Consider the following 17,785-nt stretch of genomic DNA (forward strand, 5'->3'; position numbering starts at 1 on the left):
TAATTTGCAGAGCCACATCTTAGGAGAATGATATGCATCCAGAAGACATGCCCAAGTGTCATCTGTTCCTCTCTTAACTTGTGATATATGCCCCCTGGCATACTTGAGGCACCTCCATTTTGCCTATTTCCAGAGCAGAGAGCACTGGAGGCCATTAGTAGGGAGGGCCATGGTGTTTCAGTCTGTGTTTTACTTTTCAGGTTTCCTGCTGCCCTCAAGAGCCCTAAGACCAAGATTCTGTAGCACTGGTGAGCTGGTAAGCAGTGAAGTAAATTTATGGGTTTAACATTTCTACTGCTTCTGTGAACACAGATTCTCCAGCTCTGTATTGGGAACCATGACCTTTTCATGAGGAGAAGGAAGGCTGATTCTTTGGAAGTTCAGCAGATGAAAGCCCAGGCCAGGGAGGAGAAGGCTAGAAAGCAGGTGAGCAAGAGTGTGTCTGAACCACTGTTGTCACTGCTTTGTGGTATTAGCTGAGAAGGTAAGGAGCAGTCGTGGGCTGACAAATGTCGTTTGGCCACCTTCTCTTATTTTATTTCTGTTGGATCTTTACTGGCTGATGCCCTGCCGGTGGGGTGTCCGCTCTGGAAATGAGGAATAAACTCCAGTAGCATATCTAAAAGAAACATCTCTAGTTATTTCCCCACTTAAGTAAGTGAGGTGTGATTAATGCAGGTTTGGGAAGAGATAGGCAAAGCCTGAGCCCATCTGTCCGTCCACCTACCTGGCTCACTTTCGTTTTGTCTGCTTGTCTCCTTTGCCCAGCCTTGTCCTCTTCTAATTAGATGGTGATAGAATGCATGACAGCATCTTGTGCTGCTGCGGGAATGCTAATTAGACTTCAGCTGCACTTCCCCACCACAGGTCAGCCCAGGCAGCACATTGCCTGTGGCGGGAGGTGCCCGGAGCACTTATCGGCAGACTGGACAGTCTGCATCGTTGTTTTCTACTCATAAACCATTTCGACTCACTGAAATCCATAAAACTAATCTGAGCCTCACTGCTGAGAATACCCACTGTGGTTTTGGACCAACTCCTAGATGGAGTAGCAGTAGCTGCAGTCAGCTGCCCTCAGGACTTGCAGGCTCAGAGGTGTAATCATTAGTCTGTGTGCAGCTCTCTGATGTGGGTGCTCCAGCAAGGCTGGCTCCCTGCCCTGAGATTTAGAATGAAATGCCCAGTTTGATTCAGCATGCTTTCAGTGTTCCGTCTCTTTGCTTTCTGAAACGGCAGACTATAGATGAGCTGTTTGGGACGCTTTCAGGGCCACAGTGGTGGAATGGGTTGTATCGGACAAACAAATGCTCCTGAGCCAGCATGGGTCTTAGGCCTCTTTTCAGCTGGGGAAAGCTTACAAGCGAGAGATCTGAAAACGTCAATGAGTGTGGAGGCCTCAGGGCTGTGGCAGAGAATAACATGCATACACCTTGGACCTGCATGGCCTATAGAATGGCAGAGACATGTCCCTGGCATCTGGCAACCACAGGCCAGGGGCTTTGTGGCCCGGTGGTACAGACACTGACCTTGGAACTAGATGTGAAACTTAGTATGTGATGTTAGTAAATGACTTACCTTCCAGACCTCAATTTTCTCACCTGTCCATTGGAGCTAATGGTATGTCTTCTCTGTCTTAGATCAAAGGACACATTGTACCTAAAAGCCTTTGTGAATTTAAACCACCTTGCAAACAGGTGGTCCCTCATTATTGGGTGGAGGTCTCTGGAAAGTGCAGTGCTGGGAAGAGAAGGTGGTTGCCTGGGCTTTTTTTCAAGTGGAGAATAATGGAGAAACAGTAATCTACCTAATGGAAATTGTAATGCAGTGGAAATTAGAGAACCAATTGGCCAAGGTTTTCACTGACCTGCAAGAGGAAAATTGGAGAAGAATTTACAGTATTTTATTGCTTGTCTTTGCATTATTCTTTCGAGGCCCAGTGCCTTTTTTTTTTTTTTTTTGGCTCAGTATTTAGAAAAAGCAGCAGTCTTAAAAATCTTATGTTTGGGAGAAAATTGAAGCAAGAGATAAATAAATGTGCTCTATTTAAGGAAGAAAATAGTGCAGTGGTCACTTCTGGCTTCGCTTTTTGAACTCAGTTAATACCCTAGGATCACAGAGAATAGCACTTGTCCTGTGCTTGTTCCCCTTATTAGGCTCTGCATGTGGCCCAATTAATACAGTGATCCAGAAGACACAGGAGGTGGCATCGGCTTTGTACTGGCGCCTTAAGGACGGAGGAGTGAGGGCTGCATTCCTTGCTTGGCTCCCTCCCATTGCAAGCTTGGCTGGGAGTTGCCCCTGCATGAGGCTGGGCGCCTGTGCCGTGGCACTGCAGCACCCCCCACCCACCCCCAACTGTGACGCACAATGTGTGAACTACCGATGCCTCACGCGCAGAGTCTTTCCATCTTCTTGGGTCAGAGGCACAAGCAACTGTGGATGAAATTAGAGATGTGGGGGCAGCCCGGGTAGCTCAGCGGTTTAGTGCCGCCTTCACCCCAGGGCGTGATCCTGGAGACCCGGGATCGAGTCCCACGTCTGGCTCCCTGCATGGAGCCTGCTTCTCCCTCTGCCTGTGTCTCTGCCTCTCTCTCTCTTTCTCTCTCTCTGTGTCTCTCATGGGTAAATAAATAAAATCTTTTAAAAAGAAAGAAATTAGAGATGTAGGTGGGGTCTGTGTGGATGACATGGCGGCGGCGGGGGGTGGTGCTCATCCAAACAGAGGAGAGCTGTTGGTTTCTGGCGCTCCGTCTCTGGGAGAAGGAACTTGTATTGTGTCTTGTCCACTGCAGGACAGAGCCATGTGAGGTCTACCAACAAAAAGGGTTATTGGCAGGGTGGCCATTTCAGCACATGATGTGTGCAAATGCCTCCTTCGATCCAGGTAGACTTGGCAGGGCTTGCTTTTCTGTCGTTTTGTTTGTTCCCTCACCTCTAGGTGTTGTTTCAAGGGACACAGCTTTCGATCCTGCAGCTGGTTTCGAAGGAAAGAGGGTGGCGGGTAACAAGAATGACACCGGCGACCTAAAGGAAAGGGGAGGAAAGAGGGTCTCTTTGGGGGGACTCTAGACACTGGGCGTCCTTGGGCCCCCGTGGCACCGTAAGCATGGGCCCCATGACTCAGTGGCCACTTTCATTGGCCCCCAGATGGAGCGGCAGCGCCTTGCTCGAGAGAAGCAGATGAGGGAGGAGGCAGAGCGCACAAGGGATGAATTGGAGAGGAGGCTGCTGCAGATGAAAGAAGAAGCAACAATGGCCAATGAAGCTCTGGTGATTGCTGGGGGGTCTGGGCCCCAGGAGGCTGCATGGGGACTCGAGCAGGTTTTGAGAGTTAGGCCTCCTGACGTTTGCAGATTAGTAACAATCACTTTGACATTTCAGTTTTAAAAAAAATCAGTGTCTTTTCTTTCTACTTATGTCTGTGGAAGCAGACCCAGGTGGAATTCATGTGCCACCAAGCCCCACTTTCACTAGAGCTCACCTTTAAAGCAGGGCTTCTCAGCCAGCCCTGGGGCCAGATCACCCTTTATGGTGGGAGCTATCCTGTGCATCAGAGGATGTTTAGCAGTGCCCTTGACCCCTATCTGGATGCCTACAGCACCACCTCACCCCCAATTTGTGACAATCAAAAATGTCTCCAGACATTGTTACCTGTCTCCCAGGAGGCAAAGTCTCTGCTGGTTTGAACCACTGATTTAAAAGGAAAGAACAAGGTAAAGTTGGTTTTCTCCCTCGTAAAGCATAAGCCTCAGCTCACATGGGTACTCAAAAAGGCTTGCTTTTTGCTCCCCATGGGTAAAACCTGAAGGGCCTTTCCAAAATGTTGAGGGTATGTCTTGTCATTCCTTGCATCAGTGTCATCTGATGGGACATTCTGTGGCAGGACCGCAGGAAGTCCAACACTCTCATTCTCACTGACCTGAGTGTCTGAGTCCAGATCTGGGTGGGATGACAAGCATGTGGTCCCCATTCCAGCTGATAGCGCTTTTCTCTTCAGATGCGGTCTGAGGAGACAGCTGACCTGTTGGCAGAAAAGGCCCAAATCACTGAGGAGGAGGCAAAACTCCTGGCTCAGAAGGCCGCAGAGGCTGAACAGGAAATGCAGCGCATCAAGGCCACAGCCATTCGGACAGAGGAAGAGAAGCGCCTGATGGAGCAGAAGGTGCTAGAGGCCGAGGTGCTGGCGCTGAAGATGGCTGAGGAGTCAGAGAGGAGGTTAGAGGTGGGGAGTCCTGGACACTGGGACCCAGGTGAGGGGCTGTTCAGTTGTAACCTGGGCCCAAGGCAGAGCTTGACTGCACCTGTCCGTAAGCTGCTTCTCCATCTTCTGGGGCAAGGGGGAGGCTCCTCCCTAGACAGGTTAGTGGACTGGTGCTTAAGCCAGTGTGGAGTTTGGGGGCTGGAATTAGCAGAAAGGCTCAGGAGCCCAGTTCTCTTGTTGAGCAGACCTCTGGTCATGCTTGTGTCTGTGATAAACTACTGTCCCTCTGGTAGTCGTGTGTGCAGAAAAGCCGTTAAGCATGGCCACAGACTGCCTTTAGCTGAGGAGCTATCAGGAGGCTCTTCTTATATTTAAAAAATCTGATTCTTTTCCCTTTTCATGTGGGGGACATGTGGGGAAACAGCAACTATTTACCTTTATTTTTTTTTTAATTTTTTTTTTAATTTTTATTTATTTATGATAGTCACACAGAGAGAAAGAGAGAGAGGCAGAGACACAGGCAGAGGGAGAAGCAGGCTCCATGCACCGGGAGCCCGATGTGGGATTCGATCCCGGGTCTCCAGGATCGCGCCCTGGGCCAAAGGCAGGCGCCAAACCGCTGCGCCACCCAGGGATCCCAACTATTTACCTTTAAAGAAGGGGCAGGAACCTGCTTCCCTGCAGCCCTTCTTGGTGCTAAGGCTCCTGAGGCAGATAGGAGGGGAGGGCCAGGATCCTGTCTGTGGTCAGGATGTGCCAGCTCATGACCAAGTTGAAGGGTAGAACTGTAGTCTCTACTTTCCAAAGACTATTCTAGGCTCTGGATTGTTCTGGTATTGCAGCCTTCAGATAAATGCTGGCACATTCCCCAGCATTTGGCTCTATTGATTTAGAACACTTGAATTTGGCTTTTTGCTACCAAGGTGTATTCGCTACAGTTTCCTCTCCATTTTCTGCATGTCTTTCTGGGAATATGATTCTTTGTTTCCTGCTCTGTTCCGGGCCCCTTTCTTTCTTTGTGTAGGTCCCTTCCCCCCATTAACTATGCATGTTGGGCCAGGCCCCCTGGGTCCTGTGTCTTGCAGGGTGAGGCCCTCAGTGTTGGTGCTCGTCGTCCTCTTGCCTAAGGTTGGCCCCAGGCCTGCAGTTGTCTTACTTGGGAGCGGTGAAGAAGCACTTCTCTCACATCCTGCCCTCCATTAATCCATTATAAGACTTTTGAGCCACCATACTGTACCTTTGCCCAGCCTACTCTCACCCAGAAGTGAAGCAGAGGAAGCTGCTAGCCCCTGCCCCACTTCTACTCCCTCTCTACCAACTGCAAAGGTTTGAACTTGACTCCTTCCCACTGACGTCCCTGTTCTTCTGGTTTAAATTTACCATTGCAATGAACACTACTCAGGAATGTTGTCCTTGCTTTGAAAGTTCTGATTTTCACATAATGTGTCCCCCTCCACCCCAACCCATGGTCTTGTTTGCCTGATCTGGTGCCATCCTTGGGGTTAACCTCCAGAGGGATAGTGGGAAAGGGCTCTCTTTCGTCTCTCTGTCTCATTTTTGAGCTGGCTCCCTCCTTTCCTTGCAGGGCCAAGGAGGCAGATCAGCTGAAGCAGGACCTGCAGGAAGCCCGAGAAGCAGAGCGAAGAGCCAAGCAAAAGCTCCTGGAAATCACCACGAAGCCCACATACCCGGTGAGCCTGGCTGGGGGCTGCCAACTTGCAGCTGCTTCAGACCTCATAGCCTTCCTTTCCCTCTCAACCCTTTGGTTCCCCTAGGGGTGCCCCAGCAGAATGAGTGATGCCAAAGGCCTGCAGCTGGAGCCTCGCTCGGTAGAATACCTGGTCTGCCATTTGGCCTTGGACCAGTCACCTCTCTGATTGCATAGATAGCAGGCAGTAGGGCCTTTCCCAGCTCTGCAATGTTTTTCTTATTTTAAGTAATATAGTCCCAAATTATCCTCAAGAGAGGTTAGCCTCTTGATGCCAAGCTGAATGTAATCTTCAGCTGCCTGTGTATGCCATACACCAGCCTTGTCGTTCTGGGCAGGGGTACTCTGTATACTACAGAGTGAACTATTGCCACATAAGAACCAGTTTCCAAACTCATTTTGGGACAAGGAGGCAGACTTCAATTAAATAGGGTCACATGATGAATAGAAATGTCTCTTCCCTTCCCTTCCCTCCCTCTGTGCATCCAGTTCAGCAAACTGTTCTGTTCCACATAATACCAGGCAGCTTTAGAGTCTGTATTCAGACAGGGTGTACAGGAGTCTAGAGGAGAATGTAGCCCAGCCTGTAGGGACACTAGGCACATAGAACAGCACCTGAGCTGGCTCTTAAAGGGTAAGTAGGAACTAGCTGGGTGGGAAAGAGACTGCATGGTGTTCTCAGCCAATGCACAGATGTGCGTAGGGCACAGATGCATGCATTGCACACTCATACATGCAGCAAAGAGGCACACAGGACACAGAGACATGAACAGCCCAGGGTCTGAGGGGGAGGGAAATGTGGGCAGTCTGCTATTGTCATCTATTCTGGTATCTATTACTGTGTGACAGGCCACCCCAAGCCAGCCGTATAGCTCAAAATAACCATTCATTTATTCTCTCTCATGGCTTGGTGGATTGATTGGGCCAATGGTCCTTCCTCAGGCAGTTGCAGAGCAGCCAGGACCGGAGTCATTGGAGGGCTCATCTGGACTGGGTACCTGAGATGCACATGGCTTTTTAATTTTTATTTATTTTTAAAAGACTTTATTTATTTATTCGTGAGAGACACACACAGAGAGAGAGGCAGAGGGAGAAGCAGGCTCCATACAGGGAACTTGATGTAGGACTCGATCCCGGGACTCCAGGATCACGCCCTGGGCCGAAGGCAGGCACTAAACTGCTCAGCCACCCAGGGATCCCCATGCACATGGTTTTAAAACGTATCCTGGAACAGGGCGCCTGGCTGGCTCAGTTGGTAGAGCATGAGACTCTTGATGTCGTGATTGCAGGTTTGAGTTACATGTTGGGTATAGAGATTACTGAAAATTTTTAAAAATATATAAATAAATAAAGCCTACACTGGAGCAAACTTTATACATTCTTCACACAGTAAATAAATAAGTCCTGGAGGAGCACATCCGTATCAGCCTTTGAATCATATTTCGTGGTACGGATGGATTGTAATTCATTTAAGCAGGCCCCTATGGATGGGTATTTAGTCTGTTTTCCTCTGCAGTTGTGAACAAAACTGCGGAAAATATCCCTGAGCACAAATCTTCACGCATATGGTAAATGTACTGGCAGAATAAATTCTCATAAATAGAACGGTGGGGTCAGGTTTCCCATCGCGATCTGCTCCACAAAGGTTGTACCAGTGTCTCTTCTCACCCACAGAGCAGTATTCAGCACCCATCTTTTAGGAAATTTTGATGAGGTATAACATACGTACAGAAAAGTGCCCAAATTATCACTGTACAGCTTGATGAATTCTCACAAACTCAACACACCCATGCACCCAACACCCAAATCAGAAAACAGAACGTTCTAGTACCCCCAGAAGCCCCCTCTCAGCACCACGTTCAACACCCACACAGACAGTCTGCCTCAGGCCTTGTCATCGTCTCAGATGAGTGCTCTGGGCCTCTACTGTTTCCCAGACGCCATCCCAGACTCAGCCAAGGATCCAAGGGTGAAAGAGGCAGATCCTGCCCTTAGGAAACTTGCCAACAGGGACGCCTGGGTGGCTCAGTGGTTGGGTGTCTGCCTTCAGCCCTGGGTGTGATCCTGGAATCCTGGGATCGAGGTCCGCATTAGGCTCCCTGCATGGAGCCTGCTTCTCTCTTTTCCTGTGTCTCTGTCTCTCTGTGTCTCTCATGAAAAAATAAATAAAATCTTAAAAAAAAAAAAAAAGGAAACTTGCCAACAGGAAAAGAAGACACAGCCAAAAAGGATTTTCACAGGGCGGAGTTAGGGTAGTGCCATAACAGAACCAGAAACACAATGTTAATGCATAGCAAAGAAAAGAGTTGCCATCTGGCCAAGAGGGATCTAGAAAGGCTTTGGTTGAGAAATCCTAGTATTTGAGAAGGGCCTTGGAAAAAAGATGATGTATATGGGGAGAGCAAGGTGTATACAAGTTTAAGCAAAGGAACAGAAATGGTACTCTTCACGATCTGATAGGGCAAACAGTAGGAGAAGCTAAAGTAGATTGGCCCCATATTTTAGACGACCCCTTGTTCTGGGATGAGAAAGTCCTCAAATCTGATCTTTTCATCCTCTGCTTCAAGCCTTACTCTGGCTCCACCTTCCAATTCCAAGCCCCCTTAGCATGCAGGGGAGCTCTTTACGGCCTGGTCCCGGCCTCCCACCCTCCCCCTTATGCTGGCACTACAGACCCTCAGCATTCTCACTGAGCATTCTCTGCCCTGCTCAGTACCAGGCCTCTTGCCTGGCAAGCCTTTTCCTCTGGCATATCCTCTGGTGCCAGCAGAAGCAGCATCTTTTCTAGCACACCTTCTCCAGCTCCCTCGGCTACTGTTCACTCCCTGGCTACAGTGTCTGCCTTACTTAATCATGATGATCTGTGAGCACCTCTGTTTACTGAATGATACTTTCAGCTGCTCAGATCTAGGGACTCTTTCTTGCTCTCTGCATCTGCACCTCCTAGCCCAGGGCCTCAACAAAGAAGTGAGTGGGAGTTTGTGTTTAAATTTGGCTGAGCATGAAAAGCTGTTAAAGGTTTAAGGGAAGAGGAATGATTTACCTAGATTAGAGATCTTTGGGGTTGATCACCTGGCAGCAGCCAGTTTGACTAGACTGGGGGAAGAGAGACAGGGGTGATTATTTTGACAAGAGGCCGTGGTAGTGCTGGGGGGCAGGGCCTGAGCTGTGCCCATTGCCTCTGTGGCTGCTGGAGGATAGGTGGTTAACATAGCAGTGCCCTGTGTTCTCATTCTCATAGAACCTGACCGTCCTAACTGGAGATTTCTCATTCATAGCCCATGAACCCAATTCCAGCACCGTTGCCTCCCGACATATCAAGTTTCAATCTCATTGGTGACAGCCTGTCTTTCGACTTCAAGGATACTGACATGAAGCGGCTTTCCATGGAGATAGAGAAAGAAAAGTATGTAGTCCCTTTGACCTCTGTGCCCCCAGCCACTGAGCTAGAGTGGGGCCATCTGGGCCTGGGGAGACAGAGGGTCACTGCAGGAGCCTATCACTAGCTCTGCAGGGCTTGCTCTGTTCCCTCTGGAGGAAGAATTTCCTCATCAGAAGTGAAGGACATCACACCATCACTCTGTCTTCCAGGATAACAGTGATCCTTAATTGGTGACCTGGAGTTTACGGTGGCTTAGAACCTCATCTATAGTCTAGGACTGGTTGTCGAGGGTCTCTGAGTAGCAGAATAAATTCTCTGACTGTTGTTCACTTGGTGATAAAGCCTGTGATAATGTTCTAACATGGTAACATAACAGGTTTCCTAGTTGTGTCCTCTAGCAGTTGAGATCTATGGTACTTCCCATGTCTAGAACAAGGGTAAGGGAAGAGACTGAGGCTCAAGGCCAAGGAAAGCAAATGTCCACGTCAGGCTAGTACTGCTACATGGGGCAGCCCTGAGCTGAGCCCTGCATGTCCTGTTCATAGCAATTTCTGCTATGTGCTCCTCCTTCCTTTCATGGTTGGTGGAGGTAGAACTGAGGCAGAAAGGACTCTCACTGCAGAAGAAACATGACTGAGGCCCCCTCCTGGTTCCCAGCCATAGGTAGTGGCCATTTGTGCCACAGCTGGAGAACCACACTGGAGAACCATACAGTGAATGCCTGGGTGTCAGGGCTTTTTAGCTTTGTCTCATTTCATTCCCACTAACTAACATCAAGCTGACATCAGAGATAGGTTTCAGTGTACCATTTATAAATGAGAACACAGATCTACAGTGTTTAATGAACTCAGCCAGCATCACACAGCTGATGAGGGACAGAACCCAGATTCAGCTCTAAGCCTATCTGAGGCTCTATGCTCCCACCTTGTCCAATATCCTTGGGATAGCTCTCTTGGGACAGTGTCTCCTGGAGCCCAGGGTAAGCAACCATGAGCCTCTCAATCTGTGGTATCTGCTGTCCGAGTTCCCCCTCCAGCCTTTCTCCATTGACCAGGCATTGGGAGCATTTCATGGTTGTGATTGGAGTGAGGCTACATCCTGTTCTGGGTCCTGCTTTTTTGTAGTTTGTGTTTTTTATTATCAGTGCACACAACAGACTCCACATACCAACCGTAGGAATCACTACAGAATGTTCCTGGTGTTTGTGTTGCATGGTTTGCCTGATGCCCTTAAGTTGGACACCTTGAAGATAATTTTCAGATTTTCACCATCACAGATACAGAGTATCTACCATGGTGGGGATCTTTCTCTTCCTGGTGTTGGCTGAGTGAGCTTCCACCCTCTTTAGGAGAGGACATCCCAAAACAAGTAGGGATATGGCCAGTACCTGTCAGAAGAGGTCACTTGAATAGAATCACTTACCCAAGAAAGGTTGAGACAAGGAGATTGTTTTGGATGCCAGGAGTCTTGATTCATGCGTCATTACTTGTGCAGAACTAAAAGCTTTCTATTGTAACGGGCATTTATAGAGCACTTAATGAGGGTTTACCAGAGGGCTTTCCTGTGCTTTATTTTACTTAATTCTGACCACAGCCCTGTGAGCATTATCCCAATATCATGGATGAGGAAACAGACTCAGACCTGTTAAGTGACCGGTCCAGGCTCCCACAGCCGGAGAGTGGCTAGACAGAGGTGTGGGCCCCAGGCTTCAAGACCCTGGATCCCATGTCTCACTGTCACCAAAGCCATGACACAGTGTCCTCTTGTCGGCAGAGTGGAATACATGGAGAAGAGCAAGCATTTGCAGGAGCAGCTCAATGAACTCAAGACTGAGATTGAGGCCTTGAAACTCAAAGAGAGGGAGACAGCCTTGGATATTCTGCACAACGAGAACTCTGACCGGGGTGGCACCAGCAGCAAGCACAATACTATCAAAAAGGTACCAAGTCTCCTGTCTTTTGCTGATCAGGACATTCATTAATGAAATGTGAGGTTGGCATCTGGTTTCCTGAGTAGCCGAGTCATCAGACTGTTATTTTTTATGCATACTTAGTTGAGGAAATTGTTTAACTCACGCCAGAAAGGGAATTTAATCCACCAGTGACAGTGAACCCATTGGCTTGATGGAAGGGGAGCCTGTGTTAAAAGCTCTGATGAAATGAATCATTGTTACGAGACAGGTTTTGATCCATCATTTAGCAGTAAAGCATTTTTGTCTTTTAAGCCAAGGGGAGTTCTGCCCAGGGAGCTGCCTTACTTCATGAGAAAGCAAAATGAAACAGAAGCTATTGAGAATGCACTCTTCCTCTAGTCTTTTTGGGTTTCTAAGTGGCAAAGACTATAAAAAAATTTTGTTCTTGCTTTAAAGGAACCAGATTCTGAATTTTTAACTTTTTTCATACTTAGTGTCTAGAAGAACCTTAATGTTTTAAAAGGTGAGACTTCATTTCCATTGCTAGCAGTTTCAGATTGTTTTCTACTGATATTTTGAGCTTTCAGCAATTTTAGAGATGGTAACATTGGGTATACATGTCAGCCCAGGAGTGTACCTCTCTCATGTTGGGCAAAGCAGAAATGGCCTCTCCTGCCACTCATCTGCTCCTAACTGATGGCCCAGGTCAGGCTCATACCTGTTAAAAAGGTGTCATTAAGATAAGACTGTTCGGGGATCCCTGGGTGACTCAGCGGTTTAGCCCCTGCCTTCGGCCCAGGGCGTGATCCTGGAGTCCCGGGATCGGGTCCCGCGTCAGGCTCCCTGCATGGAGCCTGCTTCTCCCTCTGCCTGTGTCTCTGCCTGTCTCACACACATCTCTGTGTTTCTCATGAATAAATAAATAAAATCTTAAAAAAAAAAAGATCATACTGTTCATTGAGTTTCCATCATGATAGGTTTAATTTTTTACTCTTTATCTCAGTCTTTCAAGTAGTGTCCCAGGTATCTGTTTTCTTTTCTTTTTTTTTTAAAGATATTTATTTATTTATTTATTTATTTATTTATTTATTTATTTGGGGGTGTGTGTGCATGTGCACAAGATGGGGGCGGGGAGAGGGAGAAGCAGGCCCCCTGCTGAATAGGGAGCCCAACATGGGGTTCGATCCCAGGACCCTGGGATCATGACCTGAGCCAAAGGTAGACGCTTAACTGACTGAGCCACCCAGGCACCCTTAGAATTCCTTTTAATAGCATAACCAAAAAAGATAGGCCTTTCCCCATTCCACATTCTTCTTTCCTTTGGCTCCCGTCATTTACTGGGTTTCCCTTCCAAAACAAAATTATTAAACAGTTAGCAAAAGGAGAGCTAAAGTGAGGACTCAGCCAGGGAACTGACAGGTAAAATGACAGCTGGGCTAGTGAGCCAGTCAGTCCTCAAAGGAGCTGCTGCAGGCCCCCCACCCCAGTCCCTGGTTCCTCATCTGGGCACCCGGAACAGTCTCATCTTTGCTACTGCTGCGGTGAGCTGGGCCCTCAGCCACAGGAACCTGGAATGCTGAAAGCCGAAGAGACCTTTTTCCAAGCCATAAAAACAAACAAATGAAGTCACTTGTCACAATTTCAGGCCTGTCTGAGCATTTTGCAAATGGCACATGTGGCATTGTTGATATCACAGGGTATGTTTTTGTTTTTCTTCATTTTATTTTGCTGGTTTAGCCTCAAGCCCAAGGCAGAAGACCTATCTGCATTTGAGCCCTCAAAGTAGGTTATTCCCAGGTACTCTGTATGTGGTGATGGTACTACCCTCTGTGATACTAACCCATGCATGAGCTTGCCTGTCTCTGTCCCTGGGCCATGCCTAGCCCTCCTGAGGGCAGGTGGTGCCTGGGTACTGGCCGCAGCATGCTTTGAGTCTGAGAGCAGGCATCTACCCTGTGGGGCCAGACCAGCCTCCAGGGGTCCAGAAGGCTGTCTCGTTCTGAAGAGCATGTCATGGGGCTGTAGGACCAGCTGTCCTTCTTCACATCTTGTGTCATCGTTGGGCTGGGGATGGTTATGCTTCTTGTCCAGTGAGGTCTGTCTAAAAGTCGTTTGTCCCAGTGGCATACTCCTTAGATAAATAGCCCTAGCATGGAAACGGGATAAATTTGGGTGTCTTTAACTCAAGATCAAGACCTTTCTTGTGGTAACAGCTTCTGAAGACCCATGGTCATACCGGCCACTTCTGGTGGTAGAATGAAGGGGCTGCCTGTACTCCCTCATTTTCCTTTAGAGCTTCCCCTTTCTGTACACATCTGTTTTCTTTCCAAGTAAAGCAAACCACCAGCACAGCAGGCTGATTTCTAATCCATCTAAGGGGACCATCTGCCTGTTGGTGCTCTAAAGGCCATCTCTGCTTCAGCACCCCCCACAGCCTGGGGCAGAGTTGTGGTCAGTGTGAAGTCACATTGCTCATCGCCGGCACCCAGTAGATGAGCAGTCTGGTTGTTGAGTGAATTAATGGAATGATTGCTGCTTTCCTTTTGCAACAGTTCATCATCCTCCCAACATGCCTCGGCAATAGGGAGAATTTATTATGCCCAGTAATAACATCCTACCTCTGCTCCTCACCTGATCCCCAGCAGTATGCAAGCCAGTGAATCCACCGACACCTGACAGTCACGTAGGATGTGTCCTTTGGTGTCCTCGGCACAGTTTCTGCTATTAGGATAAAATAAGCTTATTGGAAGCTTTCTACCAAAAAGTGAGATCTGGCATAAGATAGATCTTATTTGCAGTTGTTATCCAAGCAAGAGAGGTTAGCTATTAAAGTCCCAGATGGGTCTCATTACAAGATGAATTCTATCTGTCAGTGGTTCCAAGAACCATAACATGAACCCCGATTTGTGTGTGATGCTTTTAGTTAGGCTCCTCTTTCTTCAGTTTTTGTAACAAATGTTGGCATCGAACACCCCACCACCAAGCAGTGCATGCCCTGAGGAGGGCAGTATGGCCAACACAGGAATTGGGCAGGCCAGGTAGATCATTAGTTCAGGTAGTGACCCCATGGTGCCCAGAAGACCATGGGGTGGAGCCACTTTGTGGCTAGCACAGGGTCCAGCAGAAAGTCCCTTTTTGTCTCAGCCCGTGCTGTCAGCTATGCCCACATATGACCATACCATTCTGTCTTGATAGGATTTCATCTTTCTTCTTTCTGTAATGATTCAGAACATTTAGATTCTTCAGGGGCCTGATTTTGACTGTCAGTTCTCACTGAGCTCTTATTGTAGACAAATGAGGTTTGATTTGTAGTCAAATTTGTACTGCTCCTAGGACATTCATAGAAACCTTTTTTTTTTTTTTTTAAACGTCTTAACGTAAACCTGTTTTCAAAGTAGGCTGCCAGGTTCCAGTTAATCAAGAATTCTGATTACTCGAGGGTTAATAAAAGCATGGACTTGGCTTTTGATACAGCTGGATTTATCTCAGGATCACTAGATGAAATAATGGGGGTTTTGCTACACATGAAGTTTGATACCCTTTCCAGTGTCTGGACTTCAGTGGTCTCTGGGGCCAGTGACCATGCCTGACAAGCAGCCCCCTGCCTGTGCCGGGGTAGCTCTGGGGTTGTGCCTGCCACAGTCTGGGCCAAAGAGAACCTAGCTGAAGGGAAACACCACTGTGGGCTTTGGAAGCATGTCCAGCTAGCATGTGAAGGGCAGAGCTCCATCTACAAAGTCTGGGACAAGATATGTGAAGGCTGGCAGTGAACTGGAGAGTTTTCAGTGTGCTGAGAGCTATTAGTCTTGGTTCAAAGCAGCCTGCATTGATTTTTCTTTTGTTTTTCATGTTTTCTGATCATAGATTCTTTCAAGAAAAGAATGGTCCTACCTAGTTGGCTACCCCAGTGCAGACGTATTCCTCCTCCTCACCTTCAGTACCCTTCCGCCTCACCGTGAGGTCTCAGTATCTGACACTGTCTCCAAAGTACCCTCAGGGGCTGAGTAGCACTTAAACTAATTCCAGGGGTTTACCCTTGGGTTCAGGGGTTGCCATGTTCCCTTGGGATTGCCAAGAGGCTGTCTGGTCTGGTTAACTGAGGTTACCACTGTTCTGCCACTTACTTTCTCTGTAATTCTTTCTCTTGAAGCCCAGTGTCCTCACCTGTAAAGAGTGAATAAGACAGTCCCTAACCCTGCAGGATTGTGATAAGGATTAAATTACACAGGAAATAGTTCACCATAAGAGCTCAGCAATTAACTTCCATGTGTTTGGAGGTAAAAACTTTGAAAAAGCCCAAATTAACTTCACTGGTTCTTTTACTATCTGATTTGAGTTTGCAAGGGAATATTTTGCTCCTCCTGCTAATCTCAACTCCCTACATTTCCATTTTGTTCCCCCAGTTGATAATCAGTGCAACTGGTTTGGCATTTGCAACTAACTCATAGTGGCCCCTATTGATCAGAAGCTGCCCCTAAGAACCTAGATGCATTTCATTCTCAGTGAGAGCAACAGTGACACATGTTCCTGGCCTTTGAATCTTTTGAGTGAGGGAGATCTGGCAGTGAGGCTGAGGTGAGGGGGACACAGGTGTTGTGGGCTTCAGAGCCACAGTGCTGATGAGGTGAGCAGTGGCCAGCTGTGCTGCACACTTGGAAGGTGAAAATGCAGTCCTTGAGCTTGCACGTTTCAGGGTCTTGTTTCCATTCCCTCTCAAGGGACAGGTTTCACTCCCCGATCCTGAGCTGGTCTGCTCGTCATTTTTTTGCCCCTGATCTCCAAGGAAGCACAGGATTTCCAAGGAAATCGACAGATGGGAAATCATGGGGGTCACGGAGCTTAGAAAGCTTATTTTATTAGTAAATGGTTTGAGCCATCAGGGTCTAGCTGTGGTTTCTGCTGGTGGAAGAACACAAATGAGGAGCCTTGACAGTTCTGAAGCTGTAGCCGCCTCTTGGTTCAGGAAGACATAAAAGTCCAATGTCATCTTCAATTTGCACGGACTCCCCTTGGAGATGCAGGACTGGCGAAGTGGAGTAGAACACTTAAAACACCCAGGGAGGTGATAAATCACAGGGCGAGATTGAATATGCGTGAAAGGCATCTCCCACAATTAAAACAAACGGCCAGAGCCTCCCTGGTGACCTCTGGTCGCTCGCCTCTGAACGAGCTTTCTGTTGCTTGTGTGTGGTTAATGTGTTCAGCCCTTCCATGACCCCAGTCACTCGATGCCAGTGGCTCTGCTCGTTCTGGAGACTGGGCATTGTCTGGTGCAGCATCCGCTGCCCTGACATAAAAAGCAGCACACTGGCTACATGGCTCCAGAACCTTTCTTTTGTTGTTGTTGAAAGGTAGCAGAGGCCAGGCGGGGGGGGGGGGGGGGGGGGGGGGGGCGGCTGGGAGAAAAATGGGGGATGGATTAGCAAGGAGCAACAGCACAGCACGTGTGGATAGAAAACACATGGAAGAGAGTGCAGTGGCAAACTCTTCCCTGCTCTGTGGAAAGTCCAGGAAAGGCAATGGGAGACGTGGACTGGTCTCAGGGAGTTTGGTCTTCATGGACATGATGCCTGGGCTCAACTCCAAAGGCCACTTCTACTTCACACATGTACCAGCTAGAAGATGTCCAGGGGCCTCTTGACTGGAGAGGGCTCTTGCTTATTTCTGGTAGCTGTCTAGATAGAAGTTTCTGTCAGCCTCTTTTCTGAAAGACCATGACCTAGTTCCTCTTTTTGGTTGGGAGACTTTACCCAGTCAAGCAGTTGCCCTTTGGGGAGGTGTTGAAGAGCCTATGAAACCTGCTTTGCTCTCCTAGGATATTTTACAACCCTTTGAAAGTGCCTGATTACATTGCTGGGCCTTATTTGATGCAGTAAAACATCCCATTTGGTCCCTCAGCACTGAAGATGCGTTTCAGTGCAGCTTTCCTCCGGCACCTGATTTGTTACTGCAACAGTGGGAGGGAAGACGGGATGCAAACTCATTCTGCGGGCTTGAGGTTCTGTTCTTACGATCCTTGCCGTGATTTCCCTTCTGATATTGGCAATTTGGAAATGACATCAGCATATCTGCACCTTTTTGCTAAGGTACTCGGCGTGCAGAGTATGCTGTAGCCATGAGTTAGCCGCTACCTGCCCAGTGGGGTGAATCAGGCTGATTAGTCCATTTTCCAGATGAAGGAACGGAGTAGCAAAGGGCTAGGATCACTCAGGCAGCTCAAGACACAGGCACACATCCATTTCTAGGCATCGTCCTGCTTTAGGTCCCTAAAGGATTAATATACAAAAGAGACCCCTGGCAGATTTTTCTCTAGAACAGATAAAGAAGCTAATAACAAATTGAATGTGTTAATTGGGGTGGACTTGGTCTCTTATCCCACCTCTGCTTAGGGATAAGTGTGCGCACAGCTCTCATCCTGTGTATATCACCAGATGGCATTCGGTGCAAGCCGTCACTAGGCAAGATGGCAGAAATGCTTAATCTGGCCAGTTTACAGCAACTGTGCCCCTTCACTGGCCTTGCCCCCTCAGCTTGAATTTGGAAGGGGGACTGTTGATCACACCCGAAACCAAAGATTATGTT

General features: G+C 48.1%; 1 protein-coding gene across 6 annotated transcripts in view; it reads left to right on the plus strand.

The window, feature by feature from the left end:
- The window catches only part of NF2 (NF2, moesin-ezrin-radixin like (MERLIN) tumor suppressor), a 78,876-nt gene that overhangs the window by 52,529 nt on the left and 8,562 nt on the right, over window positions 1-17,785 (plus strand). For 4 of the 6 annotated variants that reach the window (XM_077874257.1, XM_077874255.1, XM_077874258.1 and 1 more), the window contains 6 exons: window positions 313-426; window positions 3,148-3,270; window positions 3,998-4,215; window positions 5,787-5,892; window positions 9,188-9,315; window positions 11,065-11,230. In XM_077874257.1, the coding sequence (XP_077730383.1) occupies window positions 313-426; window positions 3,148-3,270; window positions 3,998-4,215; window positions 5,787-5,892; window positions 9,188-9,315; window positions 11,065-11,230 (855 nt within the window). Of the gene's footprint in view, window positions 1-312; window positions 427-3,147; window positions 3,271-3,997; window positions 4,216-5,786; window positions 5,893-9,187; window positions 9,316-11,064; window positions 11,238-12,940; window positions 13,069-17,785 lie in introns of those variants that run through there. The other 2 variants (XM_077874260.1, XM_077874256.1) reach the window with 2 other exon arrangements.

The sequence above is a fragment of the Canis aureus genome, chromosome 27 (genome assembly GCF_053574225.1).
Source record: "Canis aureus isolate CA01 chromosome 27, VMU_Caureus_v.1.0, whole genome shotgun sequence".
NCBI classification, from domain to species: Eukaryota; Metazoa; Chordata; class Mammalia; order Carnivora; family Canidae; genus Canis; species Canis aureus.